At 38.9% G+C, this 23337-nt stretch overlaps 1 protein-coding gene across 10 annotated transcripts; it reads right to left on the reverse strand.

Moving 5' to 3' along the window:
* Positions 1–5945: 5945 nt before the first annotated feature.
* LOC1268875 (uncharacterized) lies at positions 5946–10488 on the reverse strand. Of its 10 annotated transcripts, none has more exons than XM_061655568.1 (6): positions 10374–10488; positions 9733–10036; positions 8963–9102; positions 8774–8890; positions 8205–8695; positions 5946–6718 (listed from the first exon to the last, which is right to left on the reverse strand). In XM_061655568.1, the coding sequence occupies exons 3-6, from the start codon at positions 9062–9064 to the stop codon at positions 6421–6423; spliced, it is 1008 nt and encodes a 335-aa protein (XP_061511552.1). In that variant the 5' UTR covers positions 9065–9102; positions 9733–10036; positions 10374–10488; the 3' UTR covers positions 5946–6420. The 10 variants fall into 10 exon arrangements, with proteins under 10 accessions (XP_061511552.1, XP_061511553.1, XP_061511550.1 ...); XM_061655569.1 differs by having other exon boundaries at positions 9733–9767; positions 10283–10470; XM_061655566.1 differs by having other exon boundaries at positions 10283–10470.
* Positions 10489–23337: the final 12849 nt, after the last annotated feature.

Below are 23337 nucleotides of genomic sequence, written 5' to 3' on the forward strand. Positions count from 1 at the left end.
AATAGTATTTGGTCTTCTGGTAATATTCCTAATGATTGGAAAAGTAGTTTAACTATCCCCATACCCAAACCTAACAAACCTAACCACAACGTTGATAGCTACCGTCCAATCTCCCTCCTTAGCTGCATGGGTAAAGTTTTAGAACGCATGGTTAATCGCCGCCTCTCGCAAGAATTAGAAGACAGAAACCTGCTTAGCTCTGACCAACACGCTTTTCGGAGCGGGTTGGGCACGGAAACATATTTTTCCAAATTAGATGATACTATTCAAAAATCAATAGACCAGGATCATCACATAGACTTTGCCATCATAGATATTTCCAAAGCTTTTGATCGCACTTGGCGCCATTCCATTCTTTCTCAACTAGCTTTTTGGGGCTTTGGTGGCCGGATCACTAATTTCATAGACAATTTTTTTACAGACAGATCAGTTAGAGTCCTAATCGGTAATAGTGTTTCTAATCCATATCCTCTAGAAAACGGTGTCCCTCAGGGCGCCATCCTTTCTCCTACACTTTTCCTTATCAGTATAGAATCTCTGTTTTGCTCCATTCCATATGAAATCAAACCTTTTGTCTATGCCGATGATATCATTCTGGTCTCTTCATCGAGATCTGTTAGCACGTCTCGTCAGCTTCTCCAAAAAGGAGTTGACAAGATAAGGCAATGGTCTCGGTGGACAGGTCATGAAATATCCCATTCCAAATCTCAAATCCTCCATATCTGCAAAATGGGCTTTCATCGCAAACTACCAATCAAACTTCACGACCACATCATACCAAATGTAAACTCAGCGAAAATATTAGGTGTTACATTTGACACAAAACTTACTTTCATTCCCCACTCCAACCGGATAAGAAAAGAAGCAAAAACCAGACTGAACCTCTTTAGGATGTTAGGAGCTGGACAACATCGTGCATCACGTCAAACACTTCTGCAGATCCTCAATAGCTGGCTGCTTCCCAAACTTCTCTACGGTATTGAGATTGTCTCTCGCCAACGAGAAAACTTTGAGAAGCGTATTGCTCCTGTTGGCACGATGTGCACCTCGTGCAGATTAGCTGCCGCAATATTTACAAAACAACGAGCTCGAATAATTCGTAAAAGAAACTCCAGATGGCGTTGTGAGTTAGATAAGGACGAACAGATATCCCCAAAATGAGACAACTGGCTGAGCTGTTAAATAGGGCCAATAAGGGAAAAGTTCGACACAGGTCGCTAAGCGAGGTTACTTAGGGTCAAGTAGATCAGCTGGTCTGAAACAAAGCGCCATTGAAGACGGCGCTTAGTTGCAAAATATATAGGAGAAAAGACACACCAAATTTTGAACTGATCGGCGGAACCCTGAATACGCGAGCGACAGTTACAAAAATTCTGTAGCAGCAACTGAAATAAACATAAAGCTACTCCCGTGGCAACATTCAAAAATTGCTTCGATATTTTCTTCGAAAATAAAATCCCTACCAGTGTTCGTCGCGATGAGTACGAGTTTTAATCGTGGTGGCTGCGAGCGGCATAATACCGTGACTATGGTGAAAAATAGCCAAAAGAGCAGCATATAGCGAGGGCGAAACCTCGGCGAGTAAGAAGCTGTCCACAGAAGAATGGGTACCCACATCGATCCAAGCTGCAAAAATACCCCCTACCACAAACTCGTCGAAAAAAGCGAGAATCCAAGCGGCACTGGCACGACTTATCGAAGTGCAACAATTAGAGAATGAAATAGCTCTGAAAGAATTCGAGCTTAAAATGGCGAACCTGAAGCATAAACAGGAAAGAATTATGCTTCAAATCGAGGAGGCAAAAAGATCGAAGCGATCTTTCGCAAATAGCTCCTCGAATGTGAAGCAGAGTGCACGTTGGCAGCAGCAGTGTAACGTAGCAGCGAACGTTTGTGAAGTGGTTGAAAGAGTGCGCATCGGAACGGTACCAGCAAACCCTGCGGCAGTAGCAATCGTGGAAGCAACAGCTCGTACCGAACAACACGCGTCGGCGCAACCACCTTCCCAGCCACAAAACTGCTCTGCTGCCAACGCACGCACGCAACTAGGCTGCGAAACGCGGGACAACACGCTCCCTCATGAGACGGTCCAATCTGGAGGAGCAGAACCGTTGACGAACATTTATGCGTTGAGATCCATGGTACCGAGGGTACCATTCCGCATAGTGTCCGCCAGAAACCAACAAGGACAACAAGCCATCGAAACAATAAGCACCCTCCAAGAAGAGCCAGCGACAACACCGGTGCAATCTATACTGGCACGAAGCGCCGGTGAAACCGGTAAGCCAGAACCACCGGAGATCAGCTTTACGGCAGGCGCGACGAGAGATGGTTCGAGCGTGAGCAAGGAAGGATCGGCGAATGCGACGGGAGGCGAGAACAGGCAATACGAGTTCGCCAATACTCGTAGTAGCATAAAGCTAAGTTGGCCGCCTCAAGAACTTTTCTTCACCTCATTAATGAACCCTTTTGCTCACTTTCAGGGACTGTCGATACCGCCGTTCCTGAAAGGGGAGCCGAAGTTGATGATCGAAACGATACACACCGATCTGACAGCACAACCCGAGATAGGCAGCACTGGCGTACCGGCTAGCGATAGAAGCCGGTTGAGATGGTCGGGCTACAGTTTCGGCAGCTTTGTCGGGGCCACATTCAGACAGAAGCTAATGCGGTGCTTTAATAACGGTGTACAATTCCTGCGTACAACGACTCTAAAAGAGAAGAATGCACAGATTAGTGAACGCACACATACACTCACCGATACAAACAGAAGTAGGGTTATGTATACACCATGCGCGTTGCAGGACAGATGTACGGACCAAATGAATGTGTGGTTTTGCATTCAACAAGCAATCGGTAGAGAAAATCGGCGAAAAGTAACACCGCTTGTAGATAGGAGAAGGTTGATCGCTGGGTTGATCGTAGGGATGCGAAATCGTATGAATAAGAAATACGAAAGGCACAAAGCACGCGTTGAGAATGAGGAGAGGCTGCCAACAACACAACTTTTATACTGGCAGGATAGGGAGGTGGCTGTCTATAAACGAACGCTAATGCGATATCTAAAATCATATCGAAAGCCGAAAATATGTACATCGTGCAGAATTTGAGTAAATCCTGCTTTACTAAGGATTTACGGGGTGGGGTGTTGGCACGATGTGCACCTCGTGCAGATTAGCTGCCGCAATATTTACAAAACAACGAGCTGTCAAGGACAGCTCGAATAATTCGTAAAAGAAACTCCAGATGGCGTTGTGAGTTAGATAAGGACGAACAGATATCCCCAAAATGAGACAACTGGCTGAGCTGTTAAATAGGGCCAATAAGGGAAAAGTTCGACACAGGTCGCTAAGCGAGGTTACTTAGGGTCAAGTAGATCAGCTGGTCTGAAACAAAGCGCCATTGAAGACGGCGCTTAGTTGCAAAATATATAGGAGAAAAGACAGACCAATTTTTGAACTGATCGGCGGAACCCTGAATACGCGAGCGACAGTTACAAAAATTCTGTAGCAGCAACTGAAATAAACATAAAGCTACACCCGTGGCAACAGCTCCCATATACCATACAGCCATCCGCCTTTCAACTGGAGCCTTCTGCACCAGTCCAATCCACTCTCTACTTTGTGAGAGCGGACTTCTTCCTTTTGATTACATTATCACCAACAGATTAACAGCAGCAGCAGGACGCATCCTAGAGAAGGACATCAAAGCCGAATCATTTATCAACAGAGTCAATGCACAATTTCATACGCTTACCAACAACCAGCTTCCCCATATCAGCAAGCTTACCGGACGCGGAGGACGCCTTTGGTATCGTCAACCGCCTACAATAGACTGGTCTTTAAAAGACAAACTACGTGCAGGAAATTGCAGCCATATCGCCGGTCATCATTTTACCAGTCTCATCCAAAGCAAATACCAGAATCACCATCATATCTTTACCGACGGCTCAGTTCTCAACGAATCCGCCGGTTTCGGTATTTTCTCCTCCAACAACAGTTGTGCCATCTAACTACCAGACCATACCTCTATATTCTCAGCTGAAGCAATAGCCATGATAGTCGCCGCGCAAGAAAGTATTTGCCTTAATAAACCAAATATTATTTTCACCGACAGTGCCAGTGTTCTAGCCGCCATAGAACACGGTAACATCCGAGATCCGCACATCCAACTATTAGATCAACTAGATAACTCTAATAAATTGATCTTCCTTTTAGCTTTAAGATTAGTTTTAAGGAAACCGAGCAAACCCGTATTAAGGTTTACACAGGGAGGAAATGCCCTGGGTAAGAAGATTGTTAGGTTTAAGTAGTTTACGAAGAGGCGAATGAAGCCGAAAGGCTCAAAGTCTCAATAAAAATCAATAAAAAAAAAACAACATCGTGTCTTCATCATTACCAAACTTCCTCTTCATCATTAACAGTATCACAAAGGCACAAACACGAAAGGCAGAAGAATAAACCGAAGGCTGAAGTTGTTGTCAGTACAACGATCCGTAAACGAATGATCTTTATTTTTGACATTCAGATTATCGCACAGTTGTCGCGGTGATAGGTATATTCCGATCCGGCATATTTGGCAAAATGGTCTAATAAGGGGTCAAATCTCCAGGATACTACACTTGTAAGCTTTTTGATTTTGCATCAAAATTGCATATGCGTTGCAACAAATTTCTGATTTACTTCTTTATTTAGAAGTATAAAAAGGGAATAATGATTAATTTTAGTAAAAACAAATACAACAAAATACCTTAACCTTTTAATGAAAAAGGAACTGTATAGCGGACTACTTAAGTTCAGCGTTTATATTTTAGTAGAAGAATAGTTTTACACATTCAGTAAACTATTATGTAGCTTTGTTCTAATTGAAACTGTGTGATTACTGCACAAAAAACATATTACATAAAATATTGAATGAATGCTTTCAAGTTAAACATATACAAAGTGACCAACTGTAAAAAGCGTAGCCATGGCAGATTAGTTTTGAACCTGCGTGCCACGTTCCGATCTTTTTCTCCAGATTGGCAGAGATTCGTTCCGATCCTCAATTTTCGGATCTGTTATCAACACTAGTACACACTCTAAATCGTGCGCGCTCGGGCACACATTAAGCCTTGCGCTGTTGCTTAAGTGTGCGCGTCAGTATGTGCGTGACAACACACTGTGTCTCCGTCCGTCCTCCTGGACACACGTTTGACCGGTGGCAGCGCATGCCACGGCAAGCAAGTCCACGGTCGGGTCGGCAGGGCTACCCACAACAGTCAGATACGTGAGTGTCAATACCGACGACCTTTACTCGATTCTCACATGGTTCAGTGCTGGTGGTGGACATTGGAGTTTAGTATTTAAATTATCGTTTTGCCGTTCTAGTTTTAGCGATGCATAACTTCAATGCGAAACCATACAACAGTACAGAGGGAATGAGGAAGCTCCACTGGTTGGGTATCCCACTAACAGATGGCGTCACCAGCTTTTTGCTATTTTTAGAATGCATGAGTCGTGTGCCGTCTGCTAAACGAAGTCTAGCTATATTCCGTTTAGGTTGATAACTTGATTCGTTTAGAGCCCGTTCAGTGGTCGTTTCGTGGATTTGTGGCACTTGGGTTGTTAGATTTTAAGCTTAGAATTTATTAACCGATTAAAAGAGGTGAATGAGGCCGATCGGCTCAAAGTCTCTTTAAAAATAAACAATAAAAAAGTTGCTGCCATGTGAAGTAACCTTATGGTTTAAGTATTACCAACTATCCAAAAGCCCTCCCATCGTTTGTCTCCTAAAGACTCCTTAGTAAAATATTAAATACTAAAAATACCTTAAGTGTCTGTAATTCGAAGCAATGCGGTACAATACATAAGACGTTATAATGACGAATTAAATATAATACTGAGTTGTTGAAGATTTATGTTCTTTCAGTGCTAAATGGGCTATTAATGTAATACGTTCAAATATTTAAGATAAAGCAAAGTTATTATATATTAGTTTGAAATTCATTTAAGAAATCTATCTATTATTTGTGACTGCAAAGGCTGTAGAGGGTGTAGGCTTTCTGACAGCAAATCAACAGCAGTAACTCATTAATATAATCATTTTATTGACGTTGCTGTTGCTGCTGCTGAATCTGATTTTGTTCATGGTACTGCTGCTTCTGCTGTTGCGGCGGCGGCGTCGGCTGCTGTTGTCGCTGCTAAGGCGGCTACTACTTCCGCTGTAGCTGCTGTTATCGCGGATATTATAACTGCTGTTGCTGTTGTTGCTTTTTAGCTGCTGATGGCTTTGTTGTTTAGAGTTGTTAGTTTCAGCTTGATTTTGCTATTATGTTAAATATTAATCCGCTTGAATTATAATTCATTTTAAAACGCATTCAAAGTAGGTTATGTCAATCCTATACAGGTCTTTTAAGAGATGTATTACGGTCCATGAAATTCAGCAATTATCATTATCCTTGTATGATGCAATACCATTAGTTAGCTCAGCTGGTTCTATTGTGCAATTTTCTTCATTTGAAATTTGACGCTGTTTGTAGGCCGTCAAATTATTCTGCAAATGATTTTCGCCAACTAAAGGCACAAATGTGCCACGAACACTTTCAAAAGCTTTTCTGAAACCTAGCTTCGTATAAAGTCCACGAGAAGCGTCGTTTTCTGGCCTTATGACAACAAACGGTATATATCCGCGACGAATTACCAACTTAGTCAGAGATTGTGCTAGCTGAATACCGTATCTATAATACAATAAAAAATACATCATGAGTAGTCTATTATAAAAATCTTCTCATTTTATCAATACAGGTACAGAATCAAATAATGGAGTGATTCTCTTGGTGGAATGATTTCAATCATTTGTGGGAAATGTGATGTTTCATGCATTTTGAGTGAATAAATACACGATTTTTTATGGTTTAAATAGTAGTTATTTTATACTAAACCATTACAACTAACTTTTAATTAATGGCAAGACAGTCATTTGACGTAACGAAAATTTTCATTTAAATTATTAGTCATTACGCTACGATAATTACAACACATACAACATTGTAATTGTAGGTTCAAAAATGGTAACTATTACAACAAATATTTTGATTTGGGCAGGTGCTCTGGTTCACTATTGGCAATCAGGCGTATTCTATTCTTATAATCGAGTCGTCTTGACGGCGAGTTGATGAATTTTGTATGTTTATTCGTATGGAAAAGTTCACTTTGGAGTTCGTTTTCTCGAGTCGAATCGAATCGAGTTCAGAATAGAATAAGGCTGAATATTAAGAAAACGGCTACAAAAAGCCATCGTATTTTAGTGAAAGTTGTACGGTGACTAGTGTGTGGCAGAAGTATGTTTCACCGTTTAAATGTGGTATTTTGTTTTGGAAGGCAATGAGCACTCCCGGTGGCTCTTAAAACATGATTCATCAAACAATAATATCATGTATTTCCAGAGATACATAAAGTAAATCAGCTAATCATTACCCATCGATTAGAATCAATTGGAATTTCGGACTGTTCCTCCTGAATAAAAAACAAACAATGGAAATGATCCGAATAATGGGGTATTGAGTTCCATCTGTTGTAAAATCCAGCAGTTGCGAGACGACAAACGCCGTTATTTAAGTTGTAATGTAATAAAAAATGTCAAAGAAAATCTTTCATTTTGGCAACAAACAAAAAACGCATAAAGCTTTTCATATTCCAATATGTGTGTTTCGAAACTTGTAAAACATAAAACATCATATAGTTCTTAAAAACAAGTTTACATTTTTGTAACGCTTTCATTTCATAGAACCATTCTACTAAGCGATTAATCGATTCTCATACAGTATATTCTCGGTAATCCGCACTTGATTAAGTGCGGATTATCGAATGACGTATTGATGTGCTTTTTATAAAAACTTCAGATTTTTGTCTCGGTTCATGAGTTGATTATTACATTTCATTCATTTTTATGTTGCCAAAGAAAACTTATAGTTTAAAAATAGGTATTTAGCTTTTTAATCAATAATCACTACTTTGGACCGAACACTGTTCTTCACTTGATTTTGATTATCGTAGTGCGGATTATCGAGTAGGCGGATTAAAAAGGTGCGGATTACCGAGCGTATATCGTATATGCTTGCATACCTCCATAGCAAGTTTGCAATTTTCCCACAAATAATTTGAAATATTTCACCTTAGGCATTGCATTATTTGAATCAAACCCCTGTTATATGTTACACATACCCTTTTCTTCTAAATTTTGGTTTTGTTTGCATGGAGAACATTCCACCATAATATGACTGCAAACTCCATGCAGCTAGTTCATTATCCGATTGATTAAATACACCGAAGCCTGGAAGCTGGATGACTAGCTTTTCAAATAACTCTAAACTTTCGATATCACCTGCCGGATATAAATCGTGTATATCCTTTACGTCGTCGATGCACAGCGGTTTCATGATCACTTCATTCGCTGCTAATGGTTCTAGCACTAAGTTCAACTCATCGGGACATTCGTGTACGTAAATGTCGCCATAAATGTGACCCTCTAGTCTTCCATTTACTTTTTCTCGGAAAATTTCTTCCATCTTAAACATAATACCTACATGTGTAAAGTTCATGTATAGTGGACTATGCCATTCAAACAGAACGTCTTCATCTTTAATCAATTCCATTCGCTCTAGTTTGTCTGGTGGGCAAAAAATACCTACACTTTCATTCGTTCTGTTATCCGGCTTGGAAAAAAATAATATATTGTTAATATAAGATTGTCTTTATAACACATTCACCAACTTATACGCTATAATACTTACCGTATATGTACAACCTGGAAAATGCAAACAAACAGGATCTTGTGGCCATGTCTTTGCTCTGTAAAATTGAAATCGCCACACTCTATCATTCAGGTACGTCTTAATAGTTTGATGGAACTGCAATTTGAAATAAAAATAATTAATGATTTTATTAAATTGACTTCTAGTTGTTTCTAAAAGGTAACACACTTTTAAAGAGTGAGGAAAATATTTTTCCAGCTCTTCCATCATTGCTGGTAGTTCACATTCTTTAACGATCACGAAATTGTTTCCTTCTGGTACGATTTCCATCCTTCATTAGATTTTGTATTACGCTTCCGGTGTTTTTTCTGTAACAAAAATCATTAAAAAACCATACACATATCTGCTTTAATAGTTTAGTCATTTATCTTCTATGTAACAAACAATCAATAAAATAAGTTATTTGTATATAAAAGTAATTTAAGTAGTTTCTTCCAGACTTAAGTTAATGCAATAGAATAAGCAATATATTATTATTATTCTGTAAAATTATTATTCTTTGCGTACTTGATTAGCACTATTACGTTTTTGGTACAATTGAATTTCATATTGAGTGATCTAATAAAAAAACAAAGATTAACATTTTCAGTAATAAAATGACATCATCATTTTTCAAACGGCATAGTTCAACGCGACAAAATACAGCGAATCATGCATAAAATGTCAAATGTCATGAAACAAATTTATTAAAAAAAAACTTCGTCATAAAATTATGTACAGCTTACGGTTTTAATTGATTTTATGAAAAATGCTTTTGTTTTTCTATAACATTAAACATGCCACCCGTAAGCCATTGCCATTTACCTTATTCTAGAATCAGTTTTGAATGCCTCTTGAATGCAAATTTAAAGATTTTTTTTTGTATGTGATACTGTTTTTGTGCTAGCAATCATTCTTATTTACTCCTTAAGATTCGCGTGAAATATAGTGTTACTTACTTATTCACAATCGAGGCTGTTGTTTAGGAGAATAGCTGCGTTGTGGCAAAAATGCAAATTTTGTACATTTATTAAGAAGATTCCAAATATACTAGACTCTTTTTGCGATAAGTTACAATTCTGTGGGTAAAACACGATGAACTGATTTGAGCCAAATAATTATTATGTACTATGAACGTCTTTCATTCACACTTGCTATGTCCAGTAAGTATAACAACATACAAAAACAATTCCCTTCCTTAAGTAAAGAAGGGCAAGAATAAAAATTCACTCGATTTAGACATTTGTTCCGTAGACACCGCCACTAACAAAAGAAAAGAAAATACAATTACTTTAGCTCAAATGATGATAATGCACATCTTTAATTTACAAGGGATTCGGTACAGGTTTTCTTTACTAACAAATTACTTGGAGACATTTATTAGTTAAGTTGAAAGCAATAACGCATTTTGTCCAGACACTGCACCTATGCTTAGTTAAAATAATAGATTTTGAAAATGACTTAGTTGTTAAAAACCTAAACCTAATCAAAAGTACAATATCGATTCACCAGCCACTTCCTATAGCCAAAACTTGAACTTGAAATGCACCAAAGGATATCTGCAATGCCAGGATGATGGCAAAGCAAAAATACGGAATACTTTGAACGACACGCGTTATGCCTCGAACAGTTTCCTTTATTTTATGCGACGGTGATGCTATTCTGTCCTTTCTCTGTCACCATCATGCCGACTGGAAAACGGGATACACGTTGAAATTGCGCAGACGCAGTACAACCGTTACTGCAATTTATCGAGCGGTTCTTGTTGAGTATGCATCGTGCTCCCTCAATCATTGTCAGTGTTCATTGTCAGGCCGAGCTACGTGTTCAAGAAAACTCAATTAAAGCAACGAACTTCTCTGTGAAACAAAATGAATATTCTTTCAGACATTTTATATTAATATTGAGATAGTTTAAGTATATACATTCAAACCATATGAAAACTAAAAACATTTGGTTATATTACTTTTCATTATATTCAAAGGATTGTATTTAAAATACATTTATTCCCCGATATACGCTGTAAATGCGGACCGGAACCAATAGCGTATCTCGAATGTTAGTGTAAGCCGAATTTCGAGGATTTCAGTCAAATTATTGCTAATTTTCGTATAATTTTGCTTCTTGTTGTAGGTTTTAGCCACTAAATTAGTTATGTTATCTGATTTTAACTGAAGATTACAACTTTGTACCTTTTGAAATGGTTTTTAGAAATTCGACCAAAAGGGAATTTATTTTGAATTTGACATTCAATGTGTCAAATCAGTACAATTTTCTCAAATAACAGTCAAATTTAAAACATAGCGTATAGCAAAGTGGCGTATATCGGGGAATACCTGTACAATGCAGCGCCATTTATCCGAGCTTCTCGGGACTTGACCCCTCCCGGATATCCGAATAACACAGATAATGAGTCAAATAATATATTTTATCACCAATTCCTGATTAATTTTTGGAAAATTATCTTATTTTTTGATAAAAAAAAACCCAGAGAAAAATTAATAACTTCATGGTTTTCCCATAAGCATTTTTGAAATTTGCCTTGAATTATCTTTTCTTTTGTTATGACAATGTTGGATCCCAGTTACCACAAGGATAATGGAAAACGTAAATGCAATGGTAACACATAGCAACCATGCGGTATATAAGCAGCTCGATAGCTCATCACTCACTCATTCTTTAGTTGACTTCCAAATATGTACAGGCGGTCCCCGAGATACACGGTACCTCTTATACGCGGATTCGGAGATACGCGGTTTTCCAAATCTGACAGTTATTTGAGCAAATTGTACTGATTTGACACATCCATTGTGAAATACCAAATAATTTCCGTATTGATCGAATGTAAAATACCATTTCAAACGGTTTAAAACTGTACAATTCATTAGAAACCTATGAAATAATTAATTTGGTGGCTAAAACCACCCCCTACTTGCAAAATTGCACGAAAATTAGTGATATTTTGGCTGGAAATCACAAGATTCGACTTACGCGGAAATTCGAGATACGCGGTATTTTGCGGCCGATTTCGGTCCCCATTAACCGTGTATCTCGGGGACCGCCTGTACATATCTTAAAACTAGAACCTGTGTACGATAGTCCGAGTAGTTCGGACATATCAGACAATATGCTCTATTAGGCGATTTTTCAAATACCCTCTTCATAACGCAATGTCACCATTGTATTGAACTGTCATTTCTCAACAGCACGGTTAAACGGACAGCCGGATAAAAGGTTCCTGTATAGACGGCGCTCCACTGTGCTTCATACATGATTGGAACTGTGAAAATCTCTACTTAATGTTTTCAAAATGCAAAATGCACACACTTTACAAATGGATGGATGAGTTGTAAACAGGTTTAGTTGTCAATTCATTGAATGTGTAAAGAGGTCCAACTTATAAACATTTAAAGAAGTGGAATACAGACCTTACCCGTTAGGGCGGTGGCAACGCTTTTTCGCATGGGATTTTATCGGACGGCCTGTCAAATTTTTATATGGGACTTGACAGATAATGTCGGACGACGAAATTGCACGTCCGACGTTATCTGTCAAATCCTATATAAATCTCGTCCGATAAAATCGCATCCGATGAGCGTTGCCACCGCCCTTACGCTATCGCACGGGACCAAGGTGGATTTAAAACTATCAGGTGGTGGAATCTAGAGCATTTTGACAATTCGTCACTTGACGTAAGGTCCCCAGGATTCAAACTTTGTTTACATTTACAGTAGAACGTCGATTATCCGGGGGCGGATTAACCGGTGGGCGGCTTAACCGTGCGCATAAATGTGACAGCTGTTTAAACGTACAGCGAACATTTGCAGCGATAGTCAAGTGGGCAACCAGATTTTTGTGTAGCTCTGAGGTGTCTAAGGGTATTTTCGAAATTCATTTTTGTTCATGAACAGTTGTTAAACCTGTAGTTATTGATTAAAATAATATTTTAATAATGATAAATCGATTTATTCAAGATGGATTAATCATAAAACTAATCAAAAACTAGTAATATAAGAATTTTTATATGATAATGACATTTCTTGGACCATTATCCGTGCAAATCGATTAACCGGCAACCGTCCGGTCCCGAGCTGCCCGGATAATTGACGTTCTACTGTATTTAACTGGTTCATATAATTAAAAAACCCTTTTTTCGAATAAACATTCTTTAAAAATATATTTTGGGCGTTGAGAGTTCGTATTTAACATTAAAACATAGATTTAAGTGTGTTATTTTGTGTTATTACGTCAATTTATTCATAAATCATTGTATTTTTGACATTTTTGATGATAATACCTAAGAAATCAATATTTGTTCAATTTTCACATTAAATACACTATATCTACCAGCCGCACGGACAACTTACGTGAGATTAGAACTCTTACTCACATGATTTTAAATTTCGTGCATAAACAAATCATCAAATATTTTGTTAATAGGGTAAATGTACCGATAGTGGTGCAATTTGTAGTGGTACCGATGTGTTTTAATGGATTTAAAGTGTCAGGAACGACAATTTCTGAATATTTTAACACATAGCAATTGGAATATGTTTTATCTTCGCAATCACAACCATTTTTACCATGAAACACATCAAATTTACGAATAATTACATATTTTTGTGATTGCTTCGTTGTACCTATAATGGTGGTATGGTTCCTATAGTCGTCGTATTGTGTTCCTATAGTGGTGGTAAACAAAGATGCATAAAAAACGGTGCATAATATTAATGAAACTTAGTTTCGAAGCTGTTTTCGTATGAATAGCAACGATTACTGCCATAATGTTGGTTTCTTGCGTAATTTGATCGTAAAAAAATGTATAAATTTGCTTGATGAAACTATTCACTAAAGTACTGCATCACACCTGTCGTCAACCTACACCCGGAAGAGTGTGCTTGATTTGAAGTCAATTTATCATTCAGCCAGATAAGCGAATTTTGGCCTGTTTTTGGTAAATTTCCTACATAAAAATCATTTCTGTTGCTTATTTTAGGGAAAACAGTACCTCATGCCAAAAATTTCCTCGAAAAAATCTAAAACGACCTGTATTTATTTATTTTAGAACTATAACCACTTTAGGAACATGCCTGTTCTGTGTACCTATAATGGCACTATGGTAAAAAACACTTAAAAATGAATAAATATGGTAAAAAGGCAAATAATTTTAGTAAAACAATAACATTACATAACAATTATGTTGAAAAACTAATAATTGCGTGGTTATGTGGTCGTTTAGAACGTTAACAGAAAAATGAGTTTCGTTATGAAATCCTAAGGATTTTGGAAAAATGTTGACCCATTTCACAAAAAAATGGATTTTTCGGTCACTAAGTAACGGAATGGCCTCATTTAAATTTTAAACCCTTTGTAAAAGGCTAAAGAACATTTCACACTAACGTAAATAACTTAATTACTTGTGATTTGCCGTATGAACCGCATTTTAGAGCAATAGCACCACTATTGGTACTACCACCACTATAGGTACATTTACCCTATATATCATTTTTTCGATAAAATCAATAGACACACTAAAATGCATGTAGTAACAAAGAGCTCTTCTCTATTTGCTATGCTTTGTGTGCGGAAACCATTAGTTAACGATTTTAAAATGACGCACAGTCCCTCAACTATGGCGACCCCACAAAGGCCCTTATCCACCATCTGATATTTTTAATCCACCTTGCACGGGACCGAGCGCAATAGCGTGTCTCGAGGTTTCGCGTATACCGAGTTTGGAAAAAGAATTTATACTACTGATTCGAGATCAAAAAATATCGACGCAGAGTTTTGAATCTTTTTTTTTTGTTCTAAAGCAGGTATCTTTTTCACAAATTCGATGGAACATGCTTTTTGATCATAAGTGGAATTCAAAAAGAGCATAACATTCAGTCTTTCCCCGAGTTACGCGAATAAAATGTTCCGGAGAAATTTGCGTAACTAGGATTTTTGCGTAAGTCGAATACCAAATAACCTAGATACCCCAAGAGACATTTGTTTTAAATTTTTTACCACGATCTGCTCGAATGTTGCTCGAGATACCAAAATATGTGGATTTGTGTGAGATAAACCGTGTAAAAAGTGTCAAAATTTCGTTTGTGCGTGCGAATGACCTTATTTCATTGAATGATGATGGCGTCCAATTCGTTTCCCAAATAACCATGATACCGAAAACGACACCAATTTCCTGTACTAAAAATCCAGTTGCATGAAACAAAGCCAAAGCACTGTCAGTTTGGTGGGTTAAACCATATGGCCGCAGAAGCAGCCACTTCAGTGTTGTGAAAGTAAGTTTTTTTACACGGGTAATTCATTTGATAAAACATTTTCCATCCCAAAATATGTTTAATTGTGCAAAGGAAGCAATGAAACGTTGTTTAAGTTTGTTAAACCTGTATTGTGAAATGTATTTGGGACACCTGTATTGTGAAATACAGGTGTCCCCCGAGATACGACTGTATTTGGGACCGAAAAAATGTCCCAAAGCAAGGCGTAAGTCGAAAAAGTCGTATGTCGAATATCTATGAATATGAAGTTTATAACCGAAGTCGAAGAGTTGGAATCTATGATATCGTGTATTTTATTTAAAATAATGTTCGGTAATGTAATAATTTTATTTTAAAAGCCGTACACAATATAGATATTCACGATAGGGTAGTTGAGGAATCTTTGGAAATATGTGTATAACGGTTATCAGCCCAGAAATTCAAAAAAAATACATCAATTTCTGGTCAATGACAACTTTTAAGTGTCAAAATCAAAATCGTCGTATCTGCGAATCGTCGTAACTCGAGGTGGTCGTAACTCGGGGGACGCCTGTACAGTAGTACGTCGCAAGGTGGATTAAAAATACCAGGTGGTGGATAAGGGCCTTTGGGGGGTCGCCATAGTTGAGGGACTTTACGTCATTTTAAAACCGTTAACCAATGGTTTCCGCACACAAAGCATGGCAAATAGAAAAGATTTCTTTGTTACTACGTGCATTTTTGTGTTTTTATTGATTTTATCGAAAAATGGAGATATACATGTGTCCCCCAAGATAGTCTGTATTTGGGACCGAAAAAATGCCCTAAAGCAAGGCGTATGTCAAAATAGTCTTATGTAGAATATCTGTGAATATACAGTTTATAACCAAAATTTAAGAGTCAGAACCATTTTATTTAAATTAACGACGACTCCGACTCCGAAAGACTCGGAACGACTCCGAACGACTCCCCATATAACCAAGATACCGAAAACGCCACCAATTTCTTGTACTAAAAATCCAGTTTCATTAAACAAAGCTAAAAAACTATCAGTTTGGTGGGTTATGCCACACGGCCACAGAAGCAGCCACTTCAATGTTGTTGAAGTTAGTTTTTTATGCACGGGCAATTTATTTGCTCAACATGTTTCACCTGTAATAAAATGTTATTTAATTGTGCAAAGGAAGCAATTAAACGTGTGTGTTTAAGTTGGTTTGTTGAAAAACATTCATGTGTAATATGTGTATATGTGTGTTTGTTTACTTGCGATCGAACTCTTCCATTTCGCTGGTCAGTGCATAGTTTATAGACTAATAATATTGCGGAAGTTTAAGTGCAGTGATGTAAGTGAATGAATTTAATCAATCGAAGAATTAAAATCCTGTTCAGCATATTGACCTTAGCCAACCCTTGACCAAACTTTTCCTCAAAGCATTTTTGGAAAAGGTGGGTTAAGGGTGGGCAAGATAAATACATCGGATCGGAACTGGCAGCTCCGATTGTTCTAAAATTTGGTGGGTTAACGACTGAATCGACCACCACAAACCCACGTGGGTTTGAAGTGGTTTTACAGTGGGTTAAGGACGATTTGGTTATTTGGGTCCGGACGACTCCAGACGACTCCGACTCCTAGCGACATCGAACGACTCCGGGCGATTCCGGACGATTCCGAACGACTTCGGATGATGCAGGGCGGATCTATCTTCCGGAGTCATTTCCGAATTCATCGTAGTCGGATCGGAGTCGACTCCGGATTCTTGCCAACTTTACCCATCACTAGCCGTAACTCGGGGGACGCCTGTATTAACAAAAGTTTTGTTCATTTGTTTAGGCACGAAATATAAAATTATGTGAGTAAGAGATCTAATATGACTTAAATTGCCCATGTGGCTCGCAGATAATGAGGAAAAATATTAGAACAGGAAAAACAAATAGTTTATTATTTGTTTACCTTCTAACATGTGAAAAACACAATGAACTATACAATAAATTAAAGAAATAACAAACTTCAATCTATGTCTTAATGTTAAATATAAACTCGCAGAGCCTAAAATATATTTTAGATTTGGGCTCTACCACATGTATTTAATCGAAAACATGTGGTAGAAAAATTAAATAAACCAATTAAAAAATATAAACAAAGTTTGAATCCTGGCGACTTTAGGGACCGATCAGAGCCTCGCCGCATGCGTTTTTGCAAGCTTTTATATTGGATTTGACGTTAATGACAACACTTGCAAATCTGCCGCATGCGGCGATGCGCAAAATCAAAATAATGTGATATTAACGCATCGACGCATGCAATTTTATTTCAGATGTCAAATTTCTAAAATCATATCAAATAATGATTATCTTTGTAAAGAAACTACAAAATATCATTAAAATACCTTGCAAATTGAGAAAACTCTTTTCTTGCCGCATGCGGCGAGGTTCTGATCGTTCCCTTACGGCGACGAATTGTCGACGACGAAATCCCGTCGACGAAAAAGACGAATTGTCAAAATGCTCTAGAGCAAGGTGTATGGATATTAGGAGGTGAAGTGCTCAAGGATAATGTATTTAGAAGGTTGATTTTTATCGCTTTTGCTGGGCGACATTGTGGGGGACATCTGTCACTCTCTGCATACAAATTTCAATACCTCGCACCAGCCCTCCCCGATTTTTATACCGGAACCCCCGGAAGAGAAATGTCAAGTCGAGAAATGTCATTTTGCTCTGAACCAAGGATAATGTATTTAGAAGGTTGATTTTTATCGCTTTTGCTGGGCGACATTGTGGGGGACATCTGTCACTCTCTGCATACAAATTTCAATACCCCGCACCAGCCCTCCCCGATTTTTATACCGGAGCCCCCGGAAGAGAAATGTCAAGTCGAGAAATGTCATTTTGCTCTGAACAACTTCACCTTGTCATTTATAACACCTTGCTCTGAACAACTTCACCTTGTCATTTATAACACCTTGGAAGTGCTTCAGAGCAAATTGACATTTCACGATTTGAAATAACAATACTTGGGGCCAAGGTTATTAGACTCTATACAGGTTGTGACAAAAGCCTGTTTTGGCCGATTTCCAATAAAAAAATGAATGAAAAAATTTTGACAGACAAATTGGAATGGTTTGTTTACAATTCGACTGGTTGCAACTGGATTGCAATCGTGCAATAGATGTTTTAGGTTGAATTGTTAAATTATTGTAAATCTAATTTTTATTATGTACTTTCTACTGGACTTGTGTCGAAAGTGGAAATTTGATTCATATTTTAGTGAAATGAAAAAGAAATAATTTAATTTTTTTATTTCTCATAGAGTTTCATCACACGAGTTTCCTTTCCGTCCAAGAACAGTCCTGTGATCTAGTAATGGGCGTTTCGGAGCGCACCAACCCGTTAGTCTGGAGCCGGCTCCGACTTTTTCCCGGAGCCGGCTTCACATCAACGGCTCCGGAGCCGGCTCCGCTCCAACAGCTCCGCACCAATGGCTCTGCAGCCGGCTCCGGACTAACAGCTCTGCATTCACGGCTCCGTTCCAACGGCTGCGGAGCCGGCTTCGGGCCCACTGTTCTGGAGCCGGCGACGAATCAACGGCTCTGAAACAACGCCTCCGGACTAACGGTTCAATAGAGACAGCATTGTACGATAGCGTAATAAAAAAAAAAAGAATAAATCTTCTCGTGGAAGCTAACACACGATGTGATTGCAGTATTGACATGACATGACATGACGTTGTGTAGCATTCGTTGGTCTCGCCTTTCGTAACTATATTCAAAACTCATCGATTTTTTTTTTGATAAATTATTTTAAGCATGACCTTCTCCGCTATTTACGGATTTCCTCGATTGAAACTTTATTGAAAAAGTTTGTTTGGTCCCTTGTGTTAAATCCAGCTCCGGAGCCGTTAGTGCAGAGCCGGCTCCGAAACCGGCTTTGGAGCCGTGGGTGCGGAGCCGGCTCCGACTTCGGAGCAAATTACCGTTCCTTCTTAAAAGCAACTGCTATTCGTGATGGTTGAGGAGCCGTTTTTTCTGACTGTTACTCTGTATACTGCTCTGTTACTCTATGGCTGTTACGCCACCACGCGGAAAAGCATACTAGCGTCATATACCACATATACTAGTATCTCTTCCCTCCTAACAGCAAAGCATAAATGTACCCAGAACATAAATAACCAGCAACAGCGACTCCAGGGTCCAACAGGTCTGACACGCAGACTTGATGCAAGTGACCACTTCATATTTCATCTCAGCCCACTACAGTATAAACTGTTACAACGAGTTTTTCGTATAACGAGCATATTCAAATGCTCTACAAGTACCCTTCTTCACGAGGAAAATCTCGCATTACGATCCGAGGTGTGTCGTATGATAATATTTTTCATTTTTGATAGAGGCAGATAAACCCTATCCACATTATTTCATTTTTCCTACAAATTATATGATAAAGAGTAGGAGAAAGAGATGAATATGGGGGTCACCGAGTAAAGCACTTGTGAAGGGAGAGTAGTGGTTGAGCCGGGAAGTAAATGTTGAACGGTCCTGTTGTAACAATTATAATTAGGAAATAAACCATAAGTATCCCAAGCGCCACAGATTAAGCTTCAACGACTGGAAAATTGAATATCCATAGAAAAAAAAAATGAAAGCTCCACAGCTTCATTGGTTTGATCAATAGATGGCGTATTACAACTCATCATTATATTGCTATCCTTTTCTTGCAATGTGATTCGACAAGTTTCATCTTATCATGACCTATATAGCCTTCTAACTTTCTGAGCAAAAATCTATATGAATGGTCGTGTGGTCAGCTACGTGGGTATCAACACCAACGACCATTACTCAAATCTCACTTGCTTTTCAGTGCTGGTGATTTCCGTTGGAGTTTAGTATTTAAACAATTGTATCGCCGTTATAGTTCTAGCGATGCATAACTTCAATGCGAAACCATACAACAGTACAGAGGAAATGAGAAAGCTCTCCTCCAAGCGATGAAGGCTCAACTGGTTGGGGTATCCCACCAACAGAGAGCGCCACCATCTTTTTCGCTATTTTTAGAATGCATGAGTCGTTTGCCGTCTGCTAAACGAAGTCTTTCTATATTCCGTTTAGGTAGAGAACTTGAGTCGTTTAGAAGCCGTTTAGTGGTCGTTAAGTGGATTTGGGGCACTTGGGATATTTGTGCTTATGCATAGTGGTTATTTAAGTTATTGTCCGCGGTTCCATGTCGGTTCGTTGCAGTCGTCATGTTCGAGACGATCGTCTATGCTGCCACTGTTGCCGTTCCAGTTCAAAGAAAACAAATGTTCATTCCGTTCTGGCTGCAGCCTTATTCCTGTGGGGGTCGATGATTCATGTCACCTTGGGTGTAGCTTAAGCAGTGTTTTAGTAAGGACGAGACCATGCCACACAAGCTTCTACTTTATCATCATCTCAGCACCGCAATTTCGAAGGAGGGATTCGCATCATCCCCCTGCCGCAAGTTCGTCAGCGCCGTCGCGGTCCTAGCTCGGGTCAAGTGCAATAGCGGAACGAAAGTGATGCCGGTAGCATTTTTTGCACCACATCATCACAGGTTCCCTGACCAACATCGGCAAAAGGGTGTCATCACATCGATACTCTTTCACTGAATTATTCCGTGTCCGTTCCACTCCAAATAAAGGACGAGCTGTTATGCGCGAAGCAACATGGGATCTGGAATAACCCAGTTTGGACACTGCTGCTGCTGGGCGGCATGAACCCTCGTCCACTGAAGCTGGGACTGCAATACCAAACCTATAGAACTTTTATGTTTAGACACTATTGTACTTTATTTAAACATACAAAATAAATAATAAAACACAATTAACAGAACTGATACAACACACTTTAAATTAACAAGTGCGGTGGCCGCGCACCAGCCGCACCGAGCGCTTCTGCCGAGAGCTCCTGCTCGATCGGCTCGCAAACACACTCTGCTTGTGCGCTCGGCACACACTAAGCCTTGCACTGCTTAGTGTGTGCGAGCAGTGTGCAGCGAAACTGCCACGGCAAGTCCAGGGGTCGGCACGGCTGCCCACAACAAGAACAATTGAAACTGATGAGACAATCCGACGATATCCACGGCATGTAAGCAAAACTGACTCAGCATTAACCAATCCAACATAGAAGTCATATTCTATAAATGATATAACGAGTTAGCATTAAGAAACAATGTAGCAGTTATTTCGTCTTCTGTAAACTTATTTATGTTGTTCATTCCAAGCAACAGCTGGCCGGCATCTATTTTGACAGACAAATTGTAAACAAGGTATCCATAATGGTGACCCTCTAAAACGCTCTGTCGTAACCTGTATAGAGTCTAATAACCTTGCTTGGGGCCAAGGTGGATTTAAAAATATCAGGTCGTGGATTAGGGCCTTTGAGGAGTCGCCATAGTTGAGGGACTTTACGTCATTTTAGAACCGTTAACCATTGGTTTCCGCACACAAAGCTTAGCAAATAGAACAGAATTCTTTGTTATTATGTGCATTTTTGTGTGTCTATTGGTTTTATCGAAAAAATGAGATATATTAACAAATACCGACGATGCAAAATTTTTTGCGCCTATTCACAACACAGGTACATTCCTGCAAGACTGCATCGAAATTTTCTGTTCGTGGTGCAAGCGTAATGGACTGACTATCTGCATCGAGAAATGCTACTGTGTGTCTTTTAGTCGATGCAGGAGCCCAGTCACTGGTACCTACTTCATGGACGGCACTGCAGTTATTCGACAAAATCATGCCAAAGACCTGGGCGTTCCGCTTGACTCTAGCTTGAACTTTAAACAGCATATCGATGACGTTGTAGCTAGAGGAAATCAATTACTTGGCGTGGTTATCCGGACAACTAATGAATTTCGCAACCCCATGTGCATCAAAGCTGTCTACAACTGTATCGTTCGTTCGGTTCTGGAATATTCGTGCGTAGTCTGGAGCCCAACTACCGCTTCTTCAATTGCTCGACTTGAGGCGATTCAACGTAAACTCACGCGATATGCCCTACGCCTACTTCCCTGACAGGATCGCAATAATCTTCCTCCGTATGCTGCGCGATGCCGTCTTCTAGGCCTTGAACCTCTTTCGGTTAGAAGACGCAACGCACTGTGCTATTTCATCGCTGGATTGCTAAATGGCTCTATCGACTCATCACCTTTGTTGCATCGAGTCGATATGTATGCACCATCCCGAACACTAAGGTCTAGAGAAACTCTACGGCTCGCTCAACCCCGTTCCAGCGCTGGTCTGTCTGACCCTATGTTCCGCATGTCGGCTGTCTTCAATACTGTCTCGGATTGCTTCGACTTCGACATCTCGACTCAGTGCTTCAAGGAACGTCTCCGGCTTTTGCCGTGGCCGCAGTGAATTGCACTGCAAATCATGTTTTGTTATGTTTTTTTTTAATGAACTGTTGCATCTTTATTAGTTTTAGATTAATAAATAAAAAATAAATAATAATAATAATAAAAGTGTAATCTCTATTAATTTCGGAAAAATTAACTGAAGGCTGAAGAGTTGCGTGTTTTCAGTTCTAGCCAAGGTGGATTTAAAAATATCAGGTGGTGGACTCTATTGCATTTTGACAATTCGTCATTTGACGTAAGGTCCCCAGAATTCAAACTTTGTTTACATTTATTAAATTTGTTCATATAATTTATCTACCCCATTTTTTCGATTAAATATTCTTTAAAAATAAATTTTGGATTTTGCGAGTTCTTATTTAACATTGAAATATAGATCAAAGTGAGTTATTTTGTGTTACTCCGTGAATTTATTCTATAAATCATTGTGTCTTCGACATTTTTGATGATAAAAACTAAGAAATCATTATTTTTTTCAATTTTCACATTAATTCCTCATTACCTACGAGCCGCATGGAGAATTTACGTGAGGTAAGAACTCTTACTCACATGATTTAAAATTTCGTGCATAAACAAATCATCAATTTTTTTGTTAACAAATCTCATTTTTTCGATAAAATCAATAGACACACAAAAATCAACATAATAACAAAAAAATCTGTTCTATTTGCTAAGCTTTGTATGCGGAAACCAATGGTTCACGGTTTTAAAATGAAGTTAAGTCCCTCAACTATGGCGACCCCCCAAATGCCCTTATCCACCATCTGATATTTTTAATCCACCTTGGTTCTAGCCAAGGATAATGTACAGGCGGTCCCCGAGATACACGGTACCTCTTATACGCGGATTCGGAGATACGCGGTTTTCTAAATTTGACAATTCTTTGAGCAAATTGTACTGATTTGACACATCAATTTCAAATTGCCAAATGATTTCCGTTTTGATCGA

This window comes from Anopheles gambiae, chromosome 3, assembly GCF_943734735.2.
Source record: "Anopheles gambiae chromosome 3, idAnoGambNW_F1_1, whole genome shotgun sequence".
Lineage (NCBI taxonomy): Eukaryota > Metazoa > Arthropoda > Insecta > Diptera > Culicidae > Anopheles > Anopheles gambiae.

Excerpts from the sequence above, each read along its gene's own strand:
- LOC1268875 (XM_061655568.1), bottom strand. The coding sequence starts at position 9,064 with ATGGAAATCGTACCAGAAGGAAACAATTTCGTGATCGTTAAAGAATGT. Across the intron at positions 8,891-8,962 it reads ATTTTCCTCACTCTTTAAAA|TTCCATCAAACTATTAAGAC; the intron begins GTGTGTTACCTT and ends TTCAAATTGCAG. Across the intron at positions 8,696-8,773 it reads TTCCAGGTTGTACATATACG|CCGGATAACAGAACGAATGA; the intron begins GTAAGTATTATA and ends TTTTTTTCCAAG.